Source organism: Antechinus flavipes, chromosome 1, assembly GCF_016432865.1.
Source record: "Antechinus flavipes isolate AdamAnt ecotype Samford, QLD, Australia chromosome 1, AdamAnt_v2, whole genome shotgun sequence".
In the NCBI taxonomy this organism is placed as follows: Eukaryota; Metazoa; Chordata; class Mammalia; order Dasyuromorphia; family Dasyuridae; genus Antechinus; species Antechinus flavipes.
This window is the reverse complement of record NC_067398.1, coordinates 300,796,226-300,822,026: the sequence shown is the minus strand read 5'-3', so window position 1 is coordinate 300,822,026 and position 25,801 is coordinate 300,796,226. Positions and strand designations below refer to the sequence as shown.

At 34.2% G+C, this 25,801-nt stretch overlaps 1 protein-coding gene across 6 annotated transcripts in view; it reads left to right on the top strand.

The window, feature by feature from the left end:
• The window catches only part of ATF7IP2 (activating transcription factor 7 interacting protein 2), a 90,486-nt gene extending 65,004 nt beyond the window's left edge, over positions 1-25,482 (top strand). For all 6 annotated transcript variants that reach the window (XM_051963504.1, XM_051963470.1, XM_051963461.1 and 3 more), the window contains 3 exons: positions 5,532-5,586; positions 8,210-8,295; positions 24,096-25,482. In XM_051963504.1, the coding sequence (XP_051819464.1) occupies positions 5,532-5,586; positions 8,210-8,295; positions 24,096-24,512 (558 nt within the window). In that variant the 3' untranslated portion in view covers positions 24,513-25,482. The remainder of the gene's footprint in view (positions 1-5,531; positions 5,587-8,209; positions 8,296-24,095) is intronic.
• The last annotated feature ends 319 nt before the right edge of the window (positions 25,483-25,801 follow it).

The following is a 25,801-nucleotide window of genomic DNA, read 5'->3' as shown; positions in this document are numbered from 1 at the left end:
TTTTTCTTTTTTAACATTTTACAATTAACAATTGAAGGAACTAAGGCACAGAAAGTTTCATTAATTTGTGTAATCATGCAGCATTAAGTTTTTGAGGCAGGATTTGAATATAGTCTTTATGACTTCTAAGTCGAATAAACATATTTTGTTCAGTTGTTTTTCGGTTGTGTCTGATGCTTTGTGACCCCATTTGGGATTTTCTTGGCAAAAAGTGGTTTACCATCATTTCACAGATGAGAAAACTACTATGATGTATACATATTTATATTCATGTATACATTTTCTAGTAAGCAATATCAAGTCAGGTAGTGTGGAATAGTGTGTGGAATAGTTGGATAGATAACAGAAGCAGGATTCAAGTCCTGCCTTTCCCACAGACTTGATATGCTATTCTTGGCTAGTCATTCATCCTCTTAAGTGTTCTAGGAAAGTCTCTTAAGATTCTGAGTTGAGAAAGTTTTAATCTAGATTGGTAGATAGAATTGTCCTATATGTGGACCCAGATAAAGCAGAAAAGTATGTAGACCTGTTCCAAGCCCAACAGAAGACAGAATTCCTAAGCCTACCCAGTAGGCACACCAAAGAATCTTTTTCTCCATAAATTTCACATACTGTTGATGTGTTCCTTCAATATAATACGTAGCTGTAAGCACAGCAAGCAGTAGTAAAAAAGACACCACAATGCTCCGACGATGCCACAATTTTACGGTCCATTCCTTCAAGTTTATTAGGATTTCCAGAAAAAAATACTGCAAGGTAATGAGTGGCTGCCTCCACAGGACAATATTCAGCCTTTCTTCCCAATCCCGTCTCTTCTTTTCATTCAATGAAGAGGGGTCTGTGAAGTTTCCATTGTGCTGTTCCTTATTCATTCCTGTAAGTCTCTGTTCACAATTTTTTCCATTCTCTGCCATTTCATAGATCAGTCCCTATATTAACTAAAACATTAGTATATATGCCATTTGCATACCTGATTTCAAGTCATTTATATTCATAAAGGAAGGATGGCTCTTAAGAATTACAAAAGTGCTAAATAATAAATATATCCATATATTATGTATATGTATATGTATGTGTGCATGGAGGGTGTATGTATATATGTGAAAGGTCGTAGTCAAAATTTGTAACATTTTGGACAAATTATAGTCACAACTTAATTAAGAAATTAAACGGTATGATTTCTGAGGGTCCTTTAAAATCCTTAGATCTTCTAATTTTCTATATAGTAGTTCCATTCTTAAGTGGTATAAAACAGAAGTGTCAGATATGCAGCCCTGAGCCTCTAAGGGCAGCCCAAATCAGATTATAATGTAATAGAGAATCATGTAACAAAATAAAATAAGCCATAGAGAGTGTTAATAAGTGATTTTCCAAGTCAACGTGTGCCCACAGGGATCTTTAGGCCACAGTTTAGTAGTCCCTATTTCTGTGCAAGATTGACATTACTAGTCTTAAGTGGTCAAGTTCAAAGATAGGAGAATTCAAAATCTCAGATAATGATTATCTTGAGTAGTAGTTATATTTGATAATTATAATTTCATCATATTCAGTTTCTTTTCTAAAATAAATTTTATTGATGTCTTTAGTCTTAATTACACCAAAATTTCATTAAGTAGTCCATTCCCCACTTCATATAACATATAATAGAATCTTTTTTTAAGAAAAAAAAGGAGGAAGAAAGAAATTGTTCAATAACATTGAATAAGTGTGAAAGTTTTGCAATGTAACATACCTTTTCTGTGGAAAGTAAAGTGGCAGTGTCTTATTCAAATCTCTTCTTTGGGGTCATGCTTATTCTTTGTAATTTTACAGCACTCACTTTTGATTGTTTTGTGGTTCTTTTCATTTTCTTTTTTTTTTAAATTTTTTATTACAGCTTTTTATTTACAAGATATATACATGGGTAATTTTTCAGCATTGACAATTGCAAAACCTTTTGTTCCAATTTTTCCCCTCCTTCCTTCATCCCCTCCCCCAGATGGCAGGTAGACCAATCCATGTCAAATATGTTAAAGTATATGTTAAATACAATATATGTACACATGTCCATACAGTTATTTTGCTGCACAAGAAGAATAGGACTTTGAAATAGTATACAATTGGCCTGTGAAGGAAATCAAAAATGCAGGTGGACAAAAATAGAGGGATTTTTTTTTTCCCACTCATTTCCCAGAGTTCTTTCGCTGGGTGTAGCTGGTTCAGTTCGTTACTGCTCTAGTGGAACTGATTTGGTTCATCTCATTGTTGAAGAGGGCCTTGTCCATCAGAATTGATTATTATATAGTATTGTTGTTGAAGTATATAATGATCTCCTGGTTCTGCTCATTTCACTCAGCATCATTTCATGTGAGTCTCTCCAGGCCTTTCTGAAATCATTCTGCTGGTCATTTCTTACAGAACAATAATATTCCATAACATTCATATACCACAATTTATTCAGCCATTCTCCAATTGATGGGCATCCACTCAGTTTCCAGTTTCTGGACACTACAAAGAGGGCTGCCACAAACATTTTTTGTACATACAGGTCCCTTTCCCTTCTCTAAGATGTGTTTGGGATATAAGCCCAGTAGTAGCACTGCTGGATCAAAGGGTATGCATAGTTTAATAACTTTTTGAGGATAGTTCCAAATTGCTCTCCAGAATGGCTGGATATGTTCACAATTCCACCAACAATGTCTCAGTTTTCCCACATCCCCTCCAACATTCCGCATTATCTTTCCCTGTCATTCTAGCCAATCTCACAGGTGGATACTGGTACCTCAGAGTTGTCTTAATTTTCATTTCTTGGATTAATAATGACTTGGAGCATCTTTTCATATGGCTAGAAATAGTTTCAATTTCTTTGTCTGAAAATTGTCTCTTCATGTTCTTTGACCATTTATCAATTGGAGAATGGTTTGATTTCTTATAAATTAGAGTCAATTCTCTATATATTTTGTAAATGAGGCCTTTATCAGAACCTTTGACTGTAAAAATGTTTTCCCAGTCTATTGCTTCCCTTCTAATCTTGTCTGCATTGGTTTTGTTTGTACAAAAACTTTTCAATTTGATATAATCAAAATTTTCTATTTTGTGATCAATAATGATCTCTAGTTCTTCTTTGGTCATAAATTCCTTCTTTCTCCACAGGTCTGAGAGGTAAACTATCCTATGTTCTTCTAATTTATTTATAATCTCATTCTTTATGCCTAGATCATGAACCCATTTTGACCTTATCTTGGTGTATGATGTTAAGTGTGGGTCAATGCCTAGTTTCTGCCATACTAATTTTCAATTTTCCCAGCAGTTTTTGTCAAACAGTGAATTTTTATCCCCAAAGCTGGGGTCTTTGGGTTTGACAAACACTAGTTTTTGTCATTAACTATTAAAATTATTGACTATTTTGCCTTTTAAACCTAACCTATTCCACTTATCAACTAATTTATATTTCTTAGCCAATACTAAATGGTTTTGGTAACCGCTGCTTTATAATATAATTTTAGATCTGGTACAGCTAGGTCACTTCATTTGATTTTTTTTCATTAGTTTCCTTGACATTCTTGACCTATTGTTTTTCCATATGAATTTTGTTGTTATTTTTTCTAGGTCATTAAAATAGTTTTTTGGGAGTCTGATTGGTATAGCACTAAAGAAATAGATTGGTTTAGGTAGTATTGTCATCTTTATTATATTCACTCGCCCTATCCAAGAGCATTTAATATTTTTCTAATTGGTTAGATCTGACTTTATTTGTGTGCAAAGTGTTTTGTAGTTTTGCTCATATTTTCCCTTGGCAGATAGATTCAGTTCTTTTCATTTTCATTGATGTAGTCATTGTGTATATTTTTTTGGCTCTACCTTCTTCACTAAACATCAATTTATTTAAATTTTTCTGTGCCTATCAGTTATCTATATTCATCATTTCTTAATAACACAATGGTATTCCATTGTATTCACATGCAACAGTTTGTTTAGCCATTTCCCAGGTGATTGGCATCTACTTAGTTTTCAGTTAAACATTTCAATTAAACATTAAATCAATTCCCTATAGATCAGTATCTGCTTTGTTTCTAGTTCTTTGCTACCCAAAAAAATGCTGTTCACATATATTTTGATGTATATGAGACTTTTCTTCTCATCATATATGCCTCATAGTTGAATCTCTCAGTCAAAAGGTATGGACTTTTCTAGTCACTTTATTTGCATAATTATAGGCTATTTTTAAAAGTGGTTTTAACAGTACCAGGGAAGTAATTTATCAGCTGGCTCACAACAGAACCCATCTTTAAACCAGGTCTCTTGATTTCCAATCTCATGTTATCTTTATGTCACATTTAGAATAGGACTGATTCTATAATATACCAATATAATTATAGCAACACTTCTTGTTATAGCTAGGAACTAAAGTAGATGCCCATTGATCAAGGAATGGCTAAATATGAAATATTACTGCACCATAAAGAATGATAACTATGACAATAGTTATGTCATTGGAGAAGGGGAAGAATTATATGAATTGATGCAAAGGGAAGATAGCAGAAACAGAAATTTTTGACTCATGATTAATAAAATAAAATAAATGTAAAGAGTGATAACAATAAAAAAAAGTGGTTTTACTGATTCACAGCTCCACTAAAAATACATTAATTTATCTATCTTCCTGTAACCCCTCTAGCATTTATTACATATTTTGTTACCTTTTCCAATTTGCTGATTGTGAAATTAAAAACTTGGGATTTTTTTGTTCTTCATTTATCCAATTAGTGTTTTGAAATATTTCTTCATATCCATAGTTTGCAGTTCTTTCAAGACCTATTTGTTCATAGCCTTTGACCATTTATTTATTGGGTATGTCTTTTGAGGTATGTTGTATTTATTTTATGTGTGTGTGTGTATATATATATGAATATTCACATTGAAACATATACATAGTATATATACAGACACATAAATTTGTGTGTTTATATGTCAATATAGAATCATATATAAAATAATATAATTTATTACATATATATCGGTACCAAACCCTTGTCTGAAAAATATGATGCAAAGATTTTTTTCCTACTTAGCTACTTCCTTTTTAATTTTGATATTTGAGGAGCAAAACTTTATTTTAATAGCTTCACCTTGTTTAGCAAAAAAGTAGAAGAGTCAACAATGTAGAAAGTTTTGCTTCCACGTGAAAACTGTGCCTTATTTGGAGAATATCTTTTTGTTAACATATAAAGACCAATTAGCTTCATTAACTCTGTCTTCCCTATAACAGAAGCTCACACCCTACATGATGTGTAATTCATAATGGTTTGAGGGAACTGGCCATCCTTTTCATGTCTTTGTTTCTTTTCTTGAGATTTTCTTAGTCTATAATTCACTTTTGACCAGTAAGAGCAATGATCAGCAGAGCTGGGCCCAATTTGATATCCAGTAAATAGAGAGTAAGGATGAGAACTATTTTACAGATTTTATTAGATAATTACTTATTTTATGGTATGCAGCAAATTGGCTTCCTAATTGTGATAAAGCTTTGTTGTATAATTAATCATTTTTAGGCTTCAAGGGAAAAAAGGAAGCTTGAGGATTTGGTGATTGACCTGACGGAAGAAGGTAATGTAAATTGTAAAACAAGTAAGGAATTGATTTTATTTATTTTATGCACATACACACATATGTGTATATGCATATATATATATATATATATGTATATAAATCCTTAAGATGCCTTTAACATGGTAATTTAGCTATTCTATTTATAAGAAGATAACAGATATTGACTTATATAGGAATGAGGATTGTCAAAGGACTATACGGAGAAAATAAACTTTAATTCAGTTTTTAAAAACATTTATTTTGTGCCTGTTAAGGGGCAATGCACTGTCTTAAGTGCCATGATTCAGGACAATCCTTTCCCTGAACGATACTCATGTCAAGTAGAAGGAATAAGATACATAGAAAATTAACTGTAGCTCACGACAGTATAGAAATGCATAAAATAAGGTGCAATCAAGAGGTATTCCAGATTCAAGGGTGTGGATTTTAATATGCATGGCTATTAAGCTCTAGTAGTGTTTAAAGATTTCCTTTTCTCTTGCTTGGCAGATATTGGGAAAGCAAAGAGTAAATCCATAATAGAACATTAAAGAAATAATTCTTTTTTTTCCCCTAAATGAAATGATGAAAAACCAAGGAATGTTTTTATTAATGTTTAAAAAACAACTTTTACCTATTGTTCCTGATAGCCCTACAACACTTAAAGGCATAACTATCATACTTACTAAATTTTATTTTCTTCAAGAAAAACACCCTCAGTTCCTTCAGTTAATTCTTATAGCATTGTTTTAAGTCCTTTACCATTCTTTTTTCTTTCTGAATGTGTTGCTCCATTTTGTCAATGTCCTTCCTAAAGAGAGAATAGTACTTCAGATTTGCTTTAATCAGGCCAGAGTATACTGGGAACTTTGGCCTTCCTGATTCTGGACACTATAGTTTTCTAAAGTCAAAATTTTTATTTGCATTTTTTGACAACCATGATTGTGGGCTGGATCCTATCTTCTACCCATCTCCTCTAGGAGGGTCCCAGTAATCATTCTCTAAGATGAGATATTTGATATTTTAATTGTCACTTAGGTGAATTTTCAAAACCCCACTTCAGCTTATTTCTAGAGAAATTATTAAAGCTTCAATTCTAATTCTAACATGGATCAGAAAGTTGGAGAATTCTTAAGCTTATCCAGAAAACTTAGCAGGAAAATAAGGATAGGATAATATGCTCTTGAAATTATTCATTGTGGAACATGGCTATATTCGCTGGTAGTTTTATGGGTTTCCTTATAGTTGTACCAGTTGTATTGCCCTAACAGCTGAATTCATTGGATCTTTCATATATAGAATTGGGAGCAAGAAAGTCTGAGATTAGACACTTTAGCTAGAATGCCCTGAGATAGATGATAGGTTAGAGTGGTGTTGGGAGCCTCTGTGCTCCATAAAATAAGTAAACAGTGGAACTTTTTACTGTGTATGAGAAGTCGAGAGCAAAAAAGTTAAGGATCATCTGCTTATGGGATTTCAAAACAAATTAATGGAAACACTAACAACACTAGCAATGTTTAAAAATTGAATAAAGAGTAGATCACTCAAGAAAAACCTACTCAGAACACTAAAATAATAGCTTGTATTTGCTTAGTAAAACACTATTCAGAGATCCTATTTTACAAAGCACTTTACAAATATTTTTTATTTTCTCCTCCTAGCAGCCCTGTGAGCTAAGTGCTTTTATTATTCTTATATTACAGATGAGGAAACTGAGAACTGAGAAAGGTTAAGTGATTTGCCTAACTCACACAGATAGTGTCTAAGGATGGATTTGAATCCAGGTCTTCTTGTTTCAAGCCTCACTCTCTGTTCCCAGCTCTGCTTAGCTATCTCAGAAACATGGAATCAATCAACATACTCATCAAACTGTTTCCACCTTATATGATACAGCTTTAGACAATTTAGAACATTTTTTTAAGTTTAATTCTAAAAATTTTATGTATTTTGAATACTTTTGTTGTTATTTTATCGTGCTAGTATTTTTTCTTTAAGCACATTTATTTAAACTTCCTTGCTTTATTTTTCAGTGTAGAGTATTCTTTTTTTTTTAATGATGTTTTCAGGCTCTTTTATTCATTCAACACGCTAATTCTACAAGACAATAAATCAAAGTACTCAGCAGTTCACCTCTTTATTATTTCCTTTCTGGTCTTCTGGCCTTTACCTTGGTTCTACATCATTGCCAAATTAATTTTATTAAACATTGCTCTTCATCATTTAATATCTCCACATAATAAATTATGCTGAAGGTTGCTTATTGCAATATATTCAAACTACTTGCATTTATGGATTTTGATCATTGTGACTCCCACTTATCCACTGAGGCCTTTCTACTCTCAAACATAAGCCCATTTAGTAAGGCCAGTCTTCTTCCCAAAGAAGATGCCTATATATCTCACTACTCTCTGCCATATATACTAGGATTATTCTAATAGAGAAAATTTAATCATGCCAAAGAAAAATTTTTCCAAAGGAAACACATCTTGAACAGTTTTTCTATTTCATTTTTTTCTTGAATTTTCACGTACATCTTAGCATCTGTAAAAGATTTACAACAATAGAAGTTTTGCCTTCATAGACATTACTATGTTGGTAATTACTATAAATCTGATTGTACCTTTGAAACTATTATTTTCAGCAACATCAGTGGAAGTCCTGGAATTGCCTGTGGCAACCAAAGAAAACTTGAAGGAAAAGAACTTAGTGGCACAAGATTCAACACAGGTACTTATTAAAGATTATATGGTCATTATGGAAACTTTATATATATATATATATATATACACATATATTTATGTATATTAAAGATTTAATAGAGTAATTTGTCATGGATAGAATTATTGCTGGATTAATGCATTAATTCCTGCTTCATTATGGAAGACATGAGACTACTAAAGATATAAAATATAATTCAGGAGGTACAAAATCTTGATATATGGACTGTAGTATGAATTGTTATCACAAAGGAAGGAAAGAATAGCTAAATATTGAGAAAAGCTCTTAAAATTTAAGAACTGCTACAGTGACCACAGTAATCATTTTTTGGCTCATCATTTATTAGTGTGTTGTTAGATAAGATACAGAATTTAGATAAGCTGTAGACCATGTCCTAATGTAATTCTTAAAATCTAATACCTAATGTAATTCTTCAAGTCTAATAGGGAAAAAACACCAATAATTACTGTATTATAATGCCAGAGATATAGAAAACATTGAGAAGAAGATGAGCTTCTTATATTTGGGAATCAAGAAAGGTTTTAGGATAAAGTGACATTTAAGTTGGGTTTTAAAAGATGTTAGAAATTCAACAGGATTGGGGGGAATGAAAGTACATTCTAATCATAAGGCTTGAAAATAAGCAAAAGTATAAGAGGGTCAAAAGACAGGAATTTAGAGTCAGGAATTTGGTTAGAATATGGAGTATGTGAATGAGAATAAAATAAAAGAGGAAGATAGAATAGTACCAGATGTGAAAGGTTTAGAATATCAGTCAAAGGATTTTGAACATTATAAAGACTAAGAGGCTACAGATCTATAATCATTGAGTGACTCCATATATAAGGAATATTCTTTTGGTATGGAATATAGGGGACAGAGAATAAATTATTTATTAGAAAATTATTGTATAGTCTAGACTCTTTTTTAGGATCTTTATTGAAGTGCTAACAGTGTGAATGAAGAGAATAGAATAAACTTAAAGTTGATTGACTATAAGGAAAGAGAAGAAATACAAGCCAGTGTTTCCTTAATTCCATCCTACTATGTCTCAGAGATAATGTTCTAGGCACTGGAAAAGATAAAGTTCAGTTTTGGACATCTCAAATTTGGGACACAGGAGATGCAATTCTTAAAGCTCAGGAGAGAGAGAAATCAGGGTTGAGGAAAGGTAGTTAGTAGTCATCTACTGTAGATAATTAGAGCTAGAGGAACCAGTGAGCTTGCCAAAAAGATGAACTTTGAAAAGAGCCAAAGACAAATCCTTGAAAAATATCCCCATTAAATGATTGGCAAGAGGAACCAGTAAAGGAGAAAGAGAAATTAAAAAAAAAAAAAAAGTGTAGTGTCTCTGAAGGAATATCTAGTAGGGATTGATTAATAGTCTTAAGAATCTACAGCGAGGATAAGGACTGAAAAATACGTGGTTGGATCTAGCAAGTAAGAAGTAATAAGATGAAATTGAAAAACTTTAGCACAAACAAAATCATGACAACTAGGATAAGAAGAGAAACTGCAGATTGAGGGAAAATTACATTAGATGTCTGATACCAAGATACATAAATGTATGTGTTTGTATGCATATGTATAAGAGAGAGAGAACAAGAACAAAAACGAAATCCAAAGGAAGACTAGGAAAGACTTCAAATCCAAAGGAAGACTAGGAAAGACTTCTTATGAAAAGTGAATCTTTAATGAGTTATGAAGGAATCCAGGGAAGCCAGAAACCTATAGTGGAGTGAACCTTTGAAAGGGAAGGAGTATTCAGACAGGGAAATAGTGAAAATACAGTAAAGTGTGTAAGGAACAGCAAGGAGGCTAGTGATCACTATCAAGGTGTGGAGGGGGATATAAAAAGATTGGAAAATAGGAAGGGGCCTAGTTATAAAGGACTTTAAAAGACAAACTGGATTTTATATTTGATCATGGAAGTACGGATCCACTGGAATTTATTGGATAGGAAAATGATAGGGTCTCACCTACACTTAAGGATATAAGAAAAAAAAATTCTATTATCAGTGTATTACTGTTTTCAAAAAAATTGAACAGAAGAAATAGGTAAATTATAATGACATTTGCCCTACTAATACAATTGTCAATGCAATTGTACATTACACAGGCCTTTCTTATTTTACTTCACTTAGCTTAAGATGCAAAGAGTATGGATAAAATTTATGTAATTATGAAAACCCTTTCAACATCAAAAGAAAAAAAGATTATAGACACTGAATATAGGTTATGCTTTGCTGCCTATTTTTCTGTCTAGCTGGCTAGTTTTGGTACTAGTGTCAAGAAAAGAGTTTTCATATTGCTTAGATAACACTAGGTACACTACAGGTAACTCTAGTTAACAGAACAAAATGCAAAGCATTCCAAGGTCCTGATAAGCATATTAATATTAAAATGCAGTTAGTTAATACAGGTTTTTTTTTAACTAAAATGATTTTAATTATTGGATTGGGAATGTACAATATTTAAAATAAAAGTTTTTAAACCTGGAAAAAACCCAACCATAAGGAAGTGCTCCAAATAACAAATGATATAAAAAATGCAAATCAGTGCACTTTATGCTCAACAAATTAGCAAAGATGACAAACTATAGGAATAGTCATTGTTAAACCTGTGGAAAGATAAGTACATAAATAAACTATTGATGCAACTTTGAATTGGTCCAGCCAGCCTGGAAAGAAATTTGGAATTATGCATTGAAAGTGACAAAAATATCTATAGCCTTTGACGAAGATCCCACTGCTAGATAGAAATATTTACTACAAAGGATTCAAATAGGCTCCCAAACTAACATATTCACAATAGTGGTGAGTGTCACAGCCCCAACTCCTGAGTAGAACAAGCCTAATGTGACCAGCACTGACTGCCCACCTGAAATAGTGAAGATTGTGAATGAGGGGTGAGAGACAGGGTGTTGTGAGATTCCATTTATTACAAAGACTGCAGGTCCTTTTATCATCTTGGTGCTTGTTTCTAGTTACTACTTCATACGTAATCACATCTTGGCCTATAGTAGATTCATGATTCTCTACAGGAAGCTACATGTAGATATGATGTGTGCATTCCTTTCCTAAAGGAATATTCAAGGTCTTCCCCTCCAAGCTCCACCCGCCTCTCCTGAGAACTGCCACGTTGCTCCTTCGGGTGGGGCCCCCTTCTTCCCAGCGCCATCTTGTTCACTCTTACAAGACTACCCTTGTATTACCTGAACTGTGCCCCATGCGATGTCCAAGGCTGGTGGGGGGTTGGCAAGCCCTCTTACATAATAGTTCTGAAGAATTTTAACATTCGCTTTTACAAATTTTGAGTACTAAATTCTCTCCCTCTTTCCTTTTCTTTCCCCTCTCCACGAAATGGTAAGCAGTTTAATGCAGGTTATTTATACATGTGTAGTCATGCAAAATATATATCCCTATTAGTGAAAGAAAAGACAAACCAAAAATAAAAATTAAATAAAGTTTACAAAGTATACTTTGATTTGCGTTCAAACTTGACCAGTTTGGAGATAGATAGCATTTTTCATCATGAGTCCTTCTAAATTGTCTCACTTCACTGTACTGCTGGGAATTATCAGTAATGCTATATATATAGTATTCTCCTGATTCTGCTCACTTCATCTTGCATCAATTCATGTAAGTCTTTTCAGGTTTTTCTAAGAGTATTCTGCTTATCATACTATTTTACTACAACATACAGCAGAATTTGTTCAGTCATATTCCAATTGATGGAAATCCTCTTAATTTCTAATTCTTTACCACCTCAAAAGGAACTGCTATAAATATTTTTTGTAAATATAGTTTTTTTTTTTAAATTTTTGGCATTCTGATCTGGAAGTATCTGCAGATTTTTCTAGCCCTTTAAGCCTAGTTGTTGTTGTTGCTGTTGTTGTTTCTGTTTCCCCCTAAGGCAATTGGGGCCTTAGTGATTTGTCCAAAGTCACACAGCTAAAAAATGTTAAGTGTCTGAGGTCAGATTTGAACTCAAGCCCTCCTGACTTCAGAGATGGTGTTCTATTCACTGTGCCACCTACCTTGTCCCTGATACAAATTAATTTCAAAATCGTTGGATCAATTCATAATTCCATCATCAGTGTATTATTGTCTTAATTTTCTCATATCCCTTCCAGCATTTGTCATTTTCCTTTTCTGTCATATTAGCTAAAATGTGATCTTTATCAGAGAAACTTATTTTTTAAAAATTCCAATTTTCTGCTTTCCTTCTAATCTTGGCTGTTCTGATTTTGTTTTTTAATAACTTTTTTATTTAAGGTAATCAAAATTATCCATTTTATATTCCTTGATGCTGTCTTTCATTTGGTCAAAAATTCTCCACTTTTCCATAAGTAAATTATTCCATGCTTGCCTAATTTGCTTATAATATCACCTGTTATGTCTAAATCACATACCCATTCTAACCTTACCTTGGTATACAATATGAGGTGTTGATCTATATCTGCTCTCTTTTTTTGAAACAAAAACTGAAAAGAAAGTTCATTTACAGAGAAATGGCTGAGCAAATAATAGTAAATAAATATGGTGGAATGTTGCTATGCAAAGCTAACATAAAGAATACAGAAAACATGGGAAAACATTGACTGATGATGTTTTTAAGTAGTTTTTGAAAAACCATACTCTATCTTTGTGTATTTGGCACTGTGTCTTAACCAAAGTAAATACTTATTCACCATTTGTTGAATGAAAGAAACTTCATGACTGTGAAGTATTATTGCAAAGGCTAAGAGTACAATTACTTAAAATAGTCCTTTAATTATAATCCCTGATTCTTTACCTTCCCAGCCAAAGGGTGGATAGGCCTACTGGTCTCTGACCAAAATTTAAAATCAAAAGGAATCTTTTACTGATGATGCAGTTCTTTACCTCTTACCTTTTATTTCTACTGCAATTATGAGAGTGACTAAATAGAGCATTTATTAAATTCTTACTATGTGTCAGATGTTGTGCTAAGTAACAGAAATACAATTTTTTTTAAGATAGTTTTGAGAAGATGGTAGAGTAGGTCAGAAAATTCCAAGCTCTCCATGTTTCACCCACAAGCAAAATAAGCGTACCTCAGAGTGAATATAGAATGATAAAAATAAGAGTTTGGGCAGAAAAGTGGTCTTCCTGGGATAACTGGAAAAGATCCAAAAAAAGATCCTAGGACAAAAGTTTGGTCCATGTGAAATATAAAAACCTCCAGACTGACTCCACTAAAACAAGTGGGTGACCCCTAGAGCTACCCTCAGGAATTTTCACTTTCCAGACAGTGTGAAGAGTCAGGAGTCTGAGAGGGATTGAGGGAATCTCTGCTGATACTCCCCAACTTTGCTTGGGGAGTAAACAAACCATCATACACCCAGTGAGAGCAAAAGCCATAGGGCAAGAGTGGAGCAAGCTGTGGACATTTACAGAAGGATGAAGTCCTTGGTTTTGGTTCTAGGCCAGAGAACTGAATGAAAGCCTGAGGCCAGACTCCCATACCCTAGGTCTAGAAGTAATTATAGTAACAAGTTACTATTTTCAAAAATGAGTCAAGGGAGAAGGAAAAAGAGAAAACTAATGTTCATCTGCAAAGGACGATACTAAAGCAAATAACAAAAACAAACAAACAAAAAAAAAAAAACTCTTCCTACATACAAGAGTAACATCAACACCTGCCCTAAAAGAATTAATAGAACTGTTTGGGGGGGAGAGGGGGGACTTCAAAAATCAAATGAGAAATACTGAGAGGGAAATTTTTTAAAAATAAAAACAATTCTAGAAAAACAAGATTATGAAAAGAAAGCCAATCAAATAGAAAAATAGATCAAGAATTTTTTTTTTGAAGTTTTTTATTTTCAAAATACATGCAAGGGTGATTTTTCAATATTGACCTTTGAAAAAGCTTGTGTTCAAATTTCTGGCCCCTCTCCCCTGGATGGCAAGTAATCTTATATATGTTAAACATGGTAAAAAAAAAAAAATATGTATGTTAAACCCGATAGAGGCACACATATTTATACAATTATCATGCTGTGCAAGAAAAAACAGATCAAAAAGGAAAAAAAATGAAAAAATAAAATTTAAGCAAACCACAAGAAAAAGAGTAAAAATGCTATGTTGTGATCCACCTTCAATTCCCATAGTCCTCTGGGTGTAGATGGCTGTCATCATCACAAAATCATCGGAACTGGCCTGAGTCATCTCATTATTGAAAAAAGCCTCATAAAAAAAAAAGAAAGAAAGAAAAGAAAAGAAAAGGAAAAAACCTCATCCATCAGAATTGGAGATCAAGAATCTTAAGAAAGAAAACAACTTGAAAATTAGAAGGCAGAAACCAGCAAAGTTATGAGATCAAGAAATAATTAAACAAAATATAAAGAATAGAATATAAAATATCTCAAAGAAAAATTACTAATCCACAGATCAAGAAAAGGAAATATAAAAATAAATGGACAACCTAAAAGCTATGATCAGACTTCAGAATCTTGATACAGTAGCACAAGAAATAATTAAAGAAAATTGCCCTGAATTGTTAGAACAAGAGAGGAAAGTAGAAATAGGAGGGGAAATTAAAAAAAAAAAATTACCAATCACCATCTGAAATAGATTCAATGATGAAAGCCTACAGAAATATTCATAGCCAAATTTCAAAATTCCCACCTCAAGGAGAAAATATTACCAACAAGAAAAAAATAATTTGAATATGGCAGAGCCACAATTAGAATTGCCCAAAATCTAGTAGCAGCTATATTAAGAAAAACACTATATGTCAAAGAGCAAAAGAACTGGAATTATAGCCAAAAATGTACTCCTAAAAGTTAAGCATAATCCTGAATACTCGCTCTCCCCCCCCCCTTTCAAAAAAATGAACATTCAATGAATTGTCAGACTTTCAGGATTTGATCACAAAAAAAAAAAAAAAAAAAAGATCTGTACTGGGGGTGGCTAGGTGGTGCAGTGGATAGAGCTCCAGCCCTGAAGTCAGAAGGACCTGAGTTTAAATCTGGTCTCACATATTTAACACTTCCTAGCTGTGTGACCCTGGACAGTCACTTAATCTCTATTGCCTCAGGAAAAAAAAAATCTTAATAGTAAGTTTAACGTGCAAGATCCAAAAAAGATATTGAGTAAACCTCAAAGCTTAATTACTGGGGACTCAAGAACAAACTGCTTATGTTTTATACATGGAAATGTAACCCATATTTATAAGATTGTTACTAGTAATTGGGTAGTTCAAAAAAAAGATTGGGGTAGAGTTAAGTATGATGCAATTTTAAAAAGCAAAATCCCATGGAAAAAAAGTAAAGAGTGATAATTTTATGCAAATGAAGTATAAGAAAAAAAGACACAGAGGAAACAGGAATGGGGATTAGTAGTTCTGGAACCCCACTGTCACCAGGAATGGGTTAAAGAGGAAACAATACACACACACACACACAGAGAGAGAGAGAAAGAGAGAGAGAGAGAGAGAGAGAAAAGGATATAAAAGTCTTTAAATTCAGAAAGAAATAAGAATGTAAAAGGTTAAAGTGGGGCAGAGAGAAGCAAGAGGGCAAGGAGAAAAGGAAGGGGAAGAAGATAAGTAAAGGATCCTTGAAGTTATGGGATAGGTTAAATAATAGGATGAAATAGTAGGTAGAATTGAAGCAGAAGAATCAGGAGGGATAAGAAATACACACAGACATAAAATATGATCCCAAGTAAACTTTATTATATTAAAAAAGGGATAATAATTATGATTTTAAAGTTAAAGCTAAAATAGACTTAATCAAATGGATAAATGGGGAAAATATACTATGTGTCAGCCATATTAATAGTTTTATTAGACTGATCAGAACAACTAGATGATACAAGTTTGGAATATTGCTGTGGTATAGAAAATGAGCTGGTAAATTTAGAAAAATATGGAAAGATTTGAACTTAAGAAAGGTTCCACCTAAGAAGGTTATCCACCTTCAGAGAACTAGAGGGTAAGCATAGTACATTTTTACATGTGTGTGTGTGTGTGTGTGTATGTGTATGTATGTTTATGTACTATTAATAAAATTTTACTATATTGGTCTCTAAACTGTGAATAGCTAGTTGGAGCCGCACAAAGCAGGCCTAAACAGCTGGTTTTAGAGTTCAACTAGGGGTTTAATTAATTAATCATTTTCAGAATGAGGAATACAATTTACACACTAGCAGTTCTCTTGGGCAGAAGACCTATTCCTGTTGCAGAAATGGCAGAGATTTTATATACAGATCATAAGTGGGAAGAGATAAGAAAGATGGATTACAATACAGTCATTTTCAGAGCCTGAGTGATTTCCTATGACAACTTCTAGTATGCAGGACAATATGGGTGTTCTCCAAATCTGTGGGCACAGTTCTTAAGTGATTGTTTCAAATCACAGGGGTTACTTCATGAGGACAGGACCAGAGTTCTGTGACAGGAACAGATTCTACAATGTTTGATTCAGTTCACTTAATGTACACAGGAAAGTAGTGTCAAGAAATGATTATTTCAAACTGCATTGTAAGACTCGTGACTCCCAAACCTAAAGAGACAGCTGTGAGAAATCTAAATTATTAATATATTCATTATTCATAGCATCTTGATAATTATAAAAATCATAGTTATAATTTTTCCACATTCCCTCCTTTTGATCAAAATGTCAAGACAACCCTAAAAATGCATGAGGAAAATTCATCTGAGATATGACTGGTTTTATGTCAAAAATAAGTGAGTTACAAAGTGAATACCAAGGCAAATAAGGAAAAGAAATATCAGACTAGAAAAGGCAAAATAGAAAATATTGCCATAGTTTCCAGGCAACCAGGAGAGTAGATCTAAGAAAGGTGAGTGGGGGAGACATTTTCAGAATGTTCTGACCTCTTCCATAAATGTTCTGCTTGCTTATTAACAACATTCCTCCCCAGTGACAGTGCAGAACCCTCCCCCTTTTGGCTGTTAAGATGTCCAGCAACCTATGATTTTGCAATACCATGAGGGCAAATGAATCAACCTGCATTTGGAGGGTGGTGACAAGCTTCCCTTGTACCCGCCTGTGGAGAGATTCCCAACAGATGGTACTGCAGCCACCTTTGGCACACTATGCCCACCAGTCAGGAATCTGACAGGTGCCAACAGGGCTACAATGGGCAGGAAAGCAAGCCTCCATTGTCAATGGAGGGATAACTTTAATAGGAAAGGAACTTCAGCAGAGTGATTCCCTGGAAATAGGGATAATTTGGACATTGTAGACCAAACTTTTTAAATAGGGGGCCCGTTCACTGTCCCTCAGACTGTTGGAGGGCCCGACTATAGTAAAAACGAAAACTTTGTCTTGTGGGCCTTTAAATAAAGAAACTTCATAGCTCTGGGTGAGGGGGATAATTGCCCTCAGCTGCCGCATCTGGCCCACGGGCCATAGTTTGAGGACCCCTGGTATAGACTATGGCACAGAGGCCTTCCCAGAAAGGAGGGTGGCTGTAAAAATAGCACAGGTATTGTAGAAAGAAAAAGCTTAGTTCATAGAGTAACTGCAAACTTAAGGCCATTTCAGTTTCTTGGAACAGCTGTCTATATCTGTTGTTATCTGCTTCTCATCCCTGGGGTTTTGCAAACAGCTGTCTGCCTCAGATGATGGTTGCTTCAAATCCTATTTGATTTTCAAGGTCAAGTCACCTGTGGGTTCCATATTCCAGATAGGTGATAATGTCTTTTTAAGGTGTTTCAAGTGGATCCAGGGCTCCACTCCCTGAAGTTTGGCTGCAGTGCCAGTAAGCAGCACTTCCAAGGGACTTCTCCATCATGGCTCTAAAGAATGCTTTCAGAGGCGGCTTTTACAATAGACCCAGTCTGGATTAGGGGCTGAGCCTCAGGTGGGATTCCTCAAGAATCCCTTAAAGACTGTGAAACAAATTGGTAAGTTTCTGATATTTTCTGAGCCAACCAATACAGTATTGTAAGAGGGAGCTATACTTCCCACCCACGGGTACAGTGGCGTCAGATGTCCTATTACTATCTCATAGGGATTGCTGGAAGAGAAAACTGGCCGCTAGCTGGCTTCAGAGACTTGGATGCATTGTGCTTGGGGCAGCTGCTATATATTTCATAGGTAGTAACAGTAGCCCTGTGAAAACTCTCCCACCAATATTTTTGGGCTAGTTTCACCAACTTGTCCGATCTCCAAAGGCTGAATGAATGAACGTGTTCCATCATGGCGAGTGATTAGTTATTAGGGAATACTACAACTCCATTTGGGCCAATCCATAGTCCCATAGTCTTAAATTTGCTTCCCTCCTTTTGAAGCTTTTCTTGCTTTGTGACAAGTATTCACTTCTGGGCTTTAGCTATTTCTTCTTTTGTTAGGGTGAGAGGCAGAAACAGGCTTTCAAGATGAGATGGATATGCTAAGGTTATACCTATGGGGCAAAATGAAAATTCCTTAGGGATTTCTGCTATGGGTGCTGTACCTTCAGGAATTGGGGGAATTAAAGTTTCAGTTTTAGCTGCTTGACCAATCAATTCATTTCCAGGGGCATGAATGTTATCTTGACTATTCCCTGGAATTTTAATTACTGCTATAGCCTGGGAAAGCAATAAACAGTCTAGTAGATGGGAAACCTGTTTCTGATTTTTAATGGGCTGTCCTGCGGAGGTAAGGAAGCCCCAATGTTTCCTTAGCATCCCAAAGTCATGTGCCACCCCAAATGCATACCCACTGTCACTGTAGATATTAATCCTTTTTCCTTTTCCTAATTTACAAGCTGTGGCTACTGTCTCAGGTTTGGCCTGTTGTGCTGAATAGGCATCAGGTAATGATGAAGCTTCTGTAGCGATAGCGATGCTGTAACCAGCAACCAAATTTTCTTATTTCTGAGGCAGGATATATCATTATACCAGTCAAAGTCTTCTCCCTCTAAGAGGTTTCCTTCAGTCCTCTTGGGAAGGAAGCAGAAGAGCCAGATAAATTGCAAAATCATGTCTGAAGTCTCATCTTCACTTATACCTTAAGTAGAAAAGGTGGCAGGATTGAGTGTGTTTACATGTTTGATTTGGTTAGGCTGCAAGAGGACAAATGCTGATGTGTGGTGTAATTCAGTAGTGTTTCAATGGCATGGGGAACATGGGAGAATCAAGACAAACATTTTCAGAGGCAGAACAGTTATCATCCTTACTGCCCAAAGGCAGCCTGAGAAGCCTTTACCAATATTGTCCAAAATTTTCCTGCAGTATTCCGACAAAAGTTTTCACTGGTAATACATTAACTGCAATTCCTCCTTTCTTAGAGATGAATAAATCAAATGGGAGAGACTACTTGGGGAGGCTTAAAGTTGGTAGGTGTTAGATCAGACTTTAAGGAATCAAAGGAATTTTTAGCTTCTGCGGAAAAAGCCAAAGGTTCAGATACAGAGTCCTTTAAAAGTTCATAAAGGGGGAAGACAGTACTTGAAAATTCAGGGATCCATAGATGTCTGTAGCCCACCAGACCAAGGAAGGCATGAAGCTGATGTGCTTATTCATCAGTTTGTCTTAAATACTCTAATTTGATCTTATTAATGCCGCCCTAATCAGACCAACAAAGTCTGTCACTAGTCAAATCAACCTAATCCTGGCAATGTGAGATATAGTCAGAACCATGTTTCTTTTTTTTTTAATCTTTTTTTTAATTATAGCTTTTTATTTACAAGATATATGCATGCGTAATTTTTCAGCACTGACAGTTACAAAACCTTTTGTTCCATTTTTTCCCCTCCTTCCCCCCACTCTCTCTCCCAGATGGCAGGTAGATTAATATATGTTAAATATATTAAAGTATATGTTAAATACAATGTATATATACATATCCATAGTTATTTTGCTGCACAAGAAGAGACTTTGAAATAATGTACAATTAACCTGTGAAGGAAATCAAAAATGCAGGCGGACAAAAATAAAGGGATTGGAAATGCTATGTTGTGGTTCACACTCATTTCCCAGAGTTCTTTTGCTGGGTATAGCTGGTTCTATTCATTATTGACAAATGGAGCTGATTTGGGAATCATATTTCTTATACAATTGAAAGGCATATATTTGTTCTGGGGGTGATTTAATGGGAACTGCCTGAAATTTCCTTTTGCCTTTACCACACATCTATTTCATTTAAAGGTGAACACTCAAAGATAATAACACCACTTAACAAGTGTATATATATACAATACATAAATACAAATACATTGTAAAGAAATATGATAATACAAATAACCTACATTGTGCTAGCAATACATTTAAATCACAAAAGTAAACATTTCACAATTCTAACCAAGTATGTAGTTAAACTGTTTTTCAGCTGCACACAAAACTGTGCGTGTGTGTGTGTGTGTGTGCGTGTGTGCCTCTGTACTTAATGTTAGCCTTCATGGGAGAGTGGGGGAGAAGAAAAAATAAAGTAAAAAGGTCACAGCAGAGAGCCAAAGAAAATCTACAAGGAAACAAAGATGTGTACTCTGAATATAATGTGTAGTATTATGTAGGATTTCTTAAAATATAAATTTATTGCTTTATATTTGGAATTCTTATGTTCTGTACACATGGCAGTTTTTTTTTCCTTTTTTTGTTTTGTATTTAAGTTTAAAACAAATTGGGGAAAAAAGAAAGTTCATAGGAACAAAGCCAAAGTTATAGAGTAAAGGCAGGAATTGGCCTGATCTCTCTCAAACTCCCTTCCACACAACTTTAAAATACCTCAGAACAAATTCTGAAGTGGCAAAATCCACAAAAAGGGTAAAACAATTTTCCAGCCTAAGACAACTTAGGAAGTTGGTAAGAAAAAGGTCTGTCGCACTAGGAGGAGAATGAAGCACAAGCCATACCAGGACAAGAGGTGTTCAATCAAACCAGGAGCTGACCCCAGTTGTAAGTAAAGAAATAGGCTAGAAAAAAATAAGCAAACAACATTGTACTATAGAGAGTTACTATGATGACATGGAAGATCAAAACAAATTCACAGGAAGTAACAGAGACAAAATTGCTACTTCCAAACCTCAAAGAAAAAATGCATATTGGTCTCGGTCTATAGAAAAGCTCCAAAATGGATTTTAAAAATCAACTAAAAGATATAAAGTGAAGAAAATTAGGGAAGGAAATGAGCTTGATGCAAGCAAATCATGAGAAAAGAACTAAAAAAAGAACTTGGTAAAAGAGGCACAAAAAATACTGAAAATAACACTTTAAAAAGAAAATAGGACAAATGGTAAAGAAGCATTAAAATCCAATGAAGAAAAGAACTCCCTAAAAGGCAGAATTGGACAAATGTGGGGAAATGTACAAAAATTTACAAAAGAAAATAATTCCTAAAAATGGAAGCTAATGATTCCATGAAACATCAAAAAGCAATCAAAATCAAAATAATGAAAAAAAAAAGAAGAAAGAAAATGTGAAATATTTCATTTGAAAAACAATTGACATAGAAAATAGATCCAGCAAAGATAACTTAAGAATTATTTGGACTACCTGCAAACCATGATCAAAGAGCTTGATGTGAGCTTTTTAAAAATTAGCTATTTTTCTTTTTTCTCTGGTACTCTATCCACTGCACCACCTAGCTGCCCCATGGGAAGATGCAACTTATAACTCTTCAGAACTTTCTCATTATTTGGCCTGGTAGAAGTGTATGTAGACTGAGGACATACGTGTGTGTTGAATATGATGGGATAATATCTGGAAAATAAGAAGAGGAAAAAAGAAGAGGAAAAGAAGGGGGAGGGTTGAGATTGAGCATTGTTTGAACTCCCATCAGATTTGGCTCAGAGAAGGTATAACATACACAGTTGAATATAGAAATCTACCTTATTTACAGGAAAGGAGAAAGGCATAAAAGGAGAGATGAGGCTGATAGAAGGGAGGACAGATTTTTAGCAAGTCAGCAGTCAAAAGCAAAACATTTTGAGGATGGTCACTCTAAATGGAAAGAAAAAATGGGTGGAGGGAAATAAGTGAAAAAATGTATAAGAAGTTCATTTTTCAGAAATAGAGTTGACTATATAAAAATAAGAGCCATTTCTCAATTGATAAATGATGAAAGAATATGAACACATAGTTTTCAGATCAGAGATATCTATATGAAAAAATGCTCTAAATCGCTACTGGCTAGAGAAGTGCAAATTGAAACAATTTGGAGGTATTGTATCAGAAAATGATAAATGTTGGAGGGGATGTGGGAAAATGCAGCACTAATGTGCTATTGATAAAGTTGTAAACTGGAGAGCAATTTGGAAGTATTCCCCAAGACTGACCCAGAAAATACCACTTATGCCCATAAAGGTTTTTTTAAAAAGGAAAATTTACCTATATGTACAAAATATTTAAAGCAATTCTTTTTGTGATGGCAAAGAATTGGCAATTGAGAGGATGTCCATCAATTGGGAAATGATTGAACAAGTTCTGTCACAGCAGATTGTGATAGAATACTATCAGGGAATACTATTGAGAAATGATGAGCAGAATGTTCTTAGAAAAATTCAGAAGGATGGGTGAAATGAACAATACCAGGAGAATATTGTACATAGTAACAGCAATAATGTACCATAATCTATTGTGAATGACTTAAATATTCTCAGCAATACAGTGATCCAAGACAGTTCTGAAGAATTTATGCTGAAAAATGCTATCCATCCCCAGAGAAAGAATTGATGGAGTCTGAATGCAGATCAAAACAATTTTTTCCTTTATTTTTCTTGAGGATTTTTTTTTGTCTCTTTTTTCTTTCATGTCATGACTAACAGAGAAATATGTTTTGCCTAACTGCATATATATATAACCTATATCAAATTGCTTACCTTCCTCAGTGAGAGGGAATTGAAGCAAAAGGGAGAATTTGGAACTCAAAAAAAATTTTAAACTTAAAAATTGTTTTTACATGTAATTGGGGGGAAAATAAAATATCAAATAAAAGAGTACCTGCTTCAAAAAACTCATATCTTTATCAAGAAAGATAACATACATTAGGAGTGTTTTTGTTCAGGGGAGCTGGAAAGTGGATGGGGGTTAAGATACATGGCCATAGGCAGCAAGATGCCCTGGGTGAATAGCTGGATGGGACAGGATCCTATGTCTAGTACCAGTTAGTAGATATAGTGGATTGAAGTGGAAGGACCAGTTTGCTCTCAGTCACCTGAGTTGGGCACTATGGCAGAAATTCCAAAGTTAAATGGATTAATTTTCCTGAAGACTGAGACCTGGATTCTGAAAGAGCCACTTATGAAGAGTCAGGTCTTAAGACCATTTTATATAGAGTGCTAATCTGGAATGGGGAGGAACAAAACTGCAACAAAGGCAGATAAGTGGTATAACTTTTGGTGGATGGCCATGTGAGATGTGAAACTGATGCATGGTATGTTATATCAAAAAGTTTTATAATAACAGGATAAACAAACAACAGTTTGTATAACTCAAGAGCAATATTATACAGACTTACAAACATTTTATATTTTCTATCAGTAGTTATATATTGGTAATAGAATAAATGAAGTAATTCTGTTTGCCCAGTAGTGGACCTCATTTGCCTCTGGTAAATAAATGATTCTTTCTAAGACTTCCCATTAGGAAGTTATGTCTACAAGGCAGACATCTATTTGAATGAGTTGTTATTATGAGCCTTCAGGTCAGTTCAATAAATAATTTCCAGTTTCTCCCTTGTCCCACTTTCCATAGAATATATTTATATCTGCGTTTCTCATGATGAATTCAATAGAAAAAAATGGAAAATTTTAATGTCATATCTGTATTCACAAGTTTATTATCTATATTTTTTCTGTCAAATACAACTTAACCTTTTTATATATATATTTTAGGTCACGGAATCATTTGAACACCTTCCTTCACTACCAGAGCTACCCCAAAATCCTCTTCTCACAGGATCCAGTGACACTCTTCCTCCCCAGAAGTTTGAGCTAAGGCTGAAACAAGTACTCAAGCCAAAAGGCATAGCACTGACGTGGAACACGTCTCATATTAATCCCAGGTGTGCCCCTGTGGAAAGCTATCACCTCTATGTATGCCATGACAATACCCTTAACAAGAGCAAAATAACTTGGAAGAAAATAGGAGAAATTAAAGCTTTACCTCTCCCAATGGCGTGTACTTTATCTCAGTTCTTGTCTTCTGGTTCATATTATTTTACTCTACAAGCAAAAGATATTTATGGAAGATATGGACCTTTTTGTGATATCAAATATGTCCACAGATTCTCTAAAGATAAAGATCCATAAGTCCTTCCTACATAAGACATATTTTGTAAGAAGCTAGGCCCTTTCACATCCAAGTTGTTTGTTCTTTGTCATCGGTATTCCAATAGTAGCCTCAAAGTTCACGTGGTGTTTAACTGGCCAGTTCTTAATTGTGAATCCTCTGTTTTAGAAATTTTCATCATCTCCAGTGCTTTGTAAAGGGCTCAGTCTATGATTGATATTCAACAGTGCATCTTCTAAAAGGGATGAAATGACATGTGTGAGGTATATGTTAAAGATAATGCTTTTTTCCTTGTTGATAGTGTTTGGGATATGTAAATATGTTAGAATTAACTAGTTCAGAAAAACATCTAATCATATAGTTAAAATAGAACTTTGTACATGATGCATTTCATTAAAGTTTTCTTAAATTGCATTTATGTTCCACAGAGTGCTGTTTTCGTTTTATAAAACATCTGTTAAACTTTTTTTTACTGTATTATAATCATATCAGAAAATTGTCTGGAGGAATTTTTGTAATTGTCTATAGTTGTATAGAATACAAATTATTAAACTTTGTGCTGTATACATAAAACATTAAGTACTTTTTTTTAAAATAAGTTTAGATCATGAAATTTAATTTAATTCTTATCTCTTGTTAAATTTGGTTCCAGATGTGGAATTCTACAGTCATTTGGACTCTGTCTTTAAATATTAGACCGTATTTTTTTGGTGTAACCATAAAACCACCTCTATTCTGATTTTCTTACCATCACCCATGCCAAATAGGGTTAAAAGTATAGTCCACCACAACCCTAACAGATCAAGGTTGTGAGCCACAGAGATCTTTGGATCAATAAAATTGAGAAAGAACATTTTAGGTATTTTGGTTGCCCTGAGAATTTGAGATAAAATGTATGAAATATAAATAGTTCTTTCAACAAACATTAGTTAAAGGAAATTTTGCCGTCTGGTGTTAATTGTGTTCATTAATAAAGAGTTTCCCCCATTGTTTCTAGACTTTTGTCAAGTGAATTATACCTTTATAGAAATCGGGCCTCTTGGGAAAAGGCTATTCTGGACTTAAATATAAACAATTCACAGTGTTAGTCCTCTGAGTAAAAAACTGTTTACATGCATTATTTCAATTAACTTTAGATAAATAGTTCAGAATTTCTCACATTATAGATGAAAAACAAGCCTAGTGTCAAAAGGTTACTTTCCCACATTGGGAAAGCTAATTGAAGACCTGGGAATTAAATTTTGGCCTTCTAATTCTTCTACAGCCTCCTGAGCAGAGATAGGCTTGCAGTGAGCTAGAGTAAGAGGTC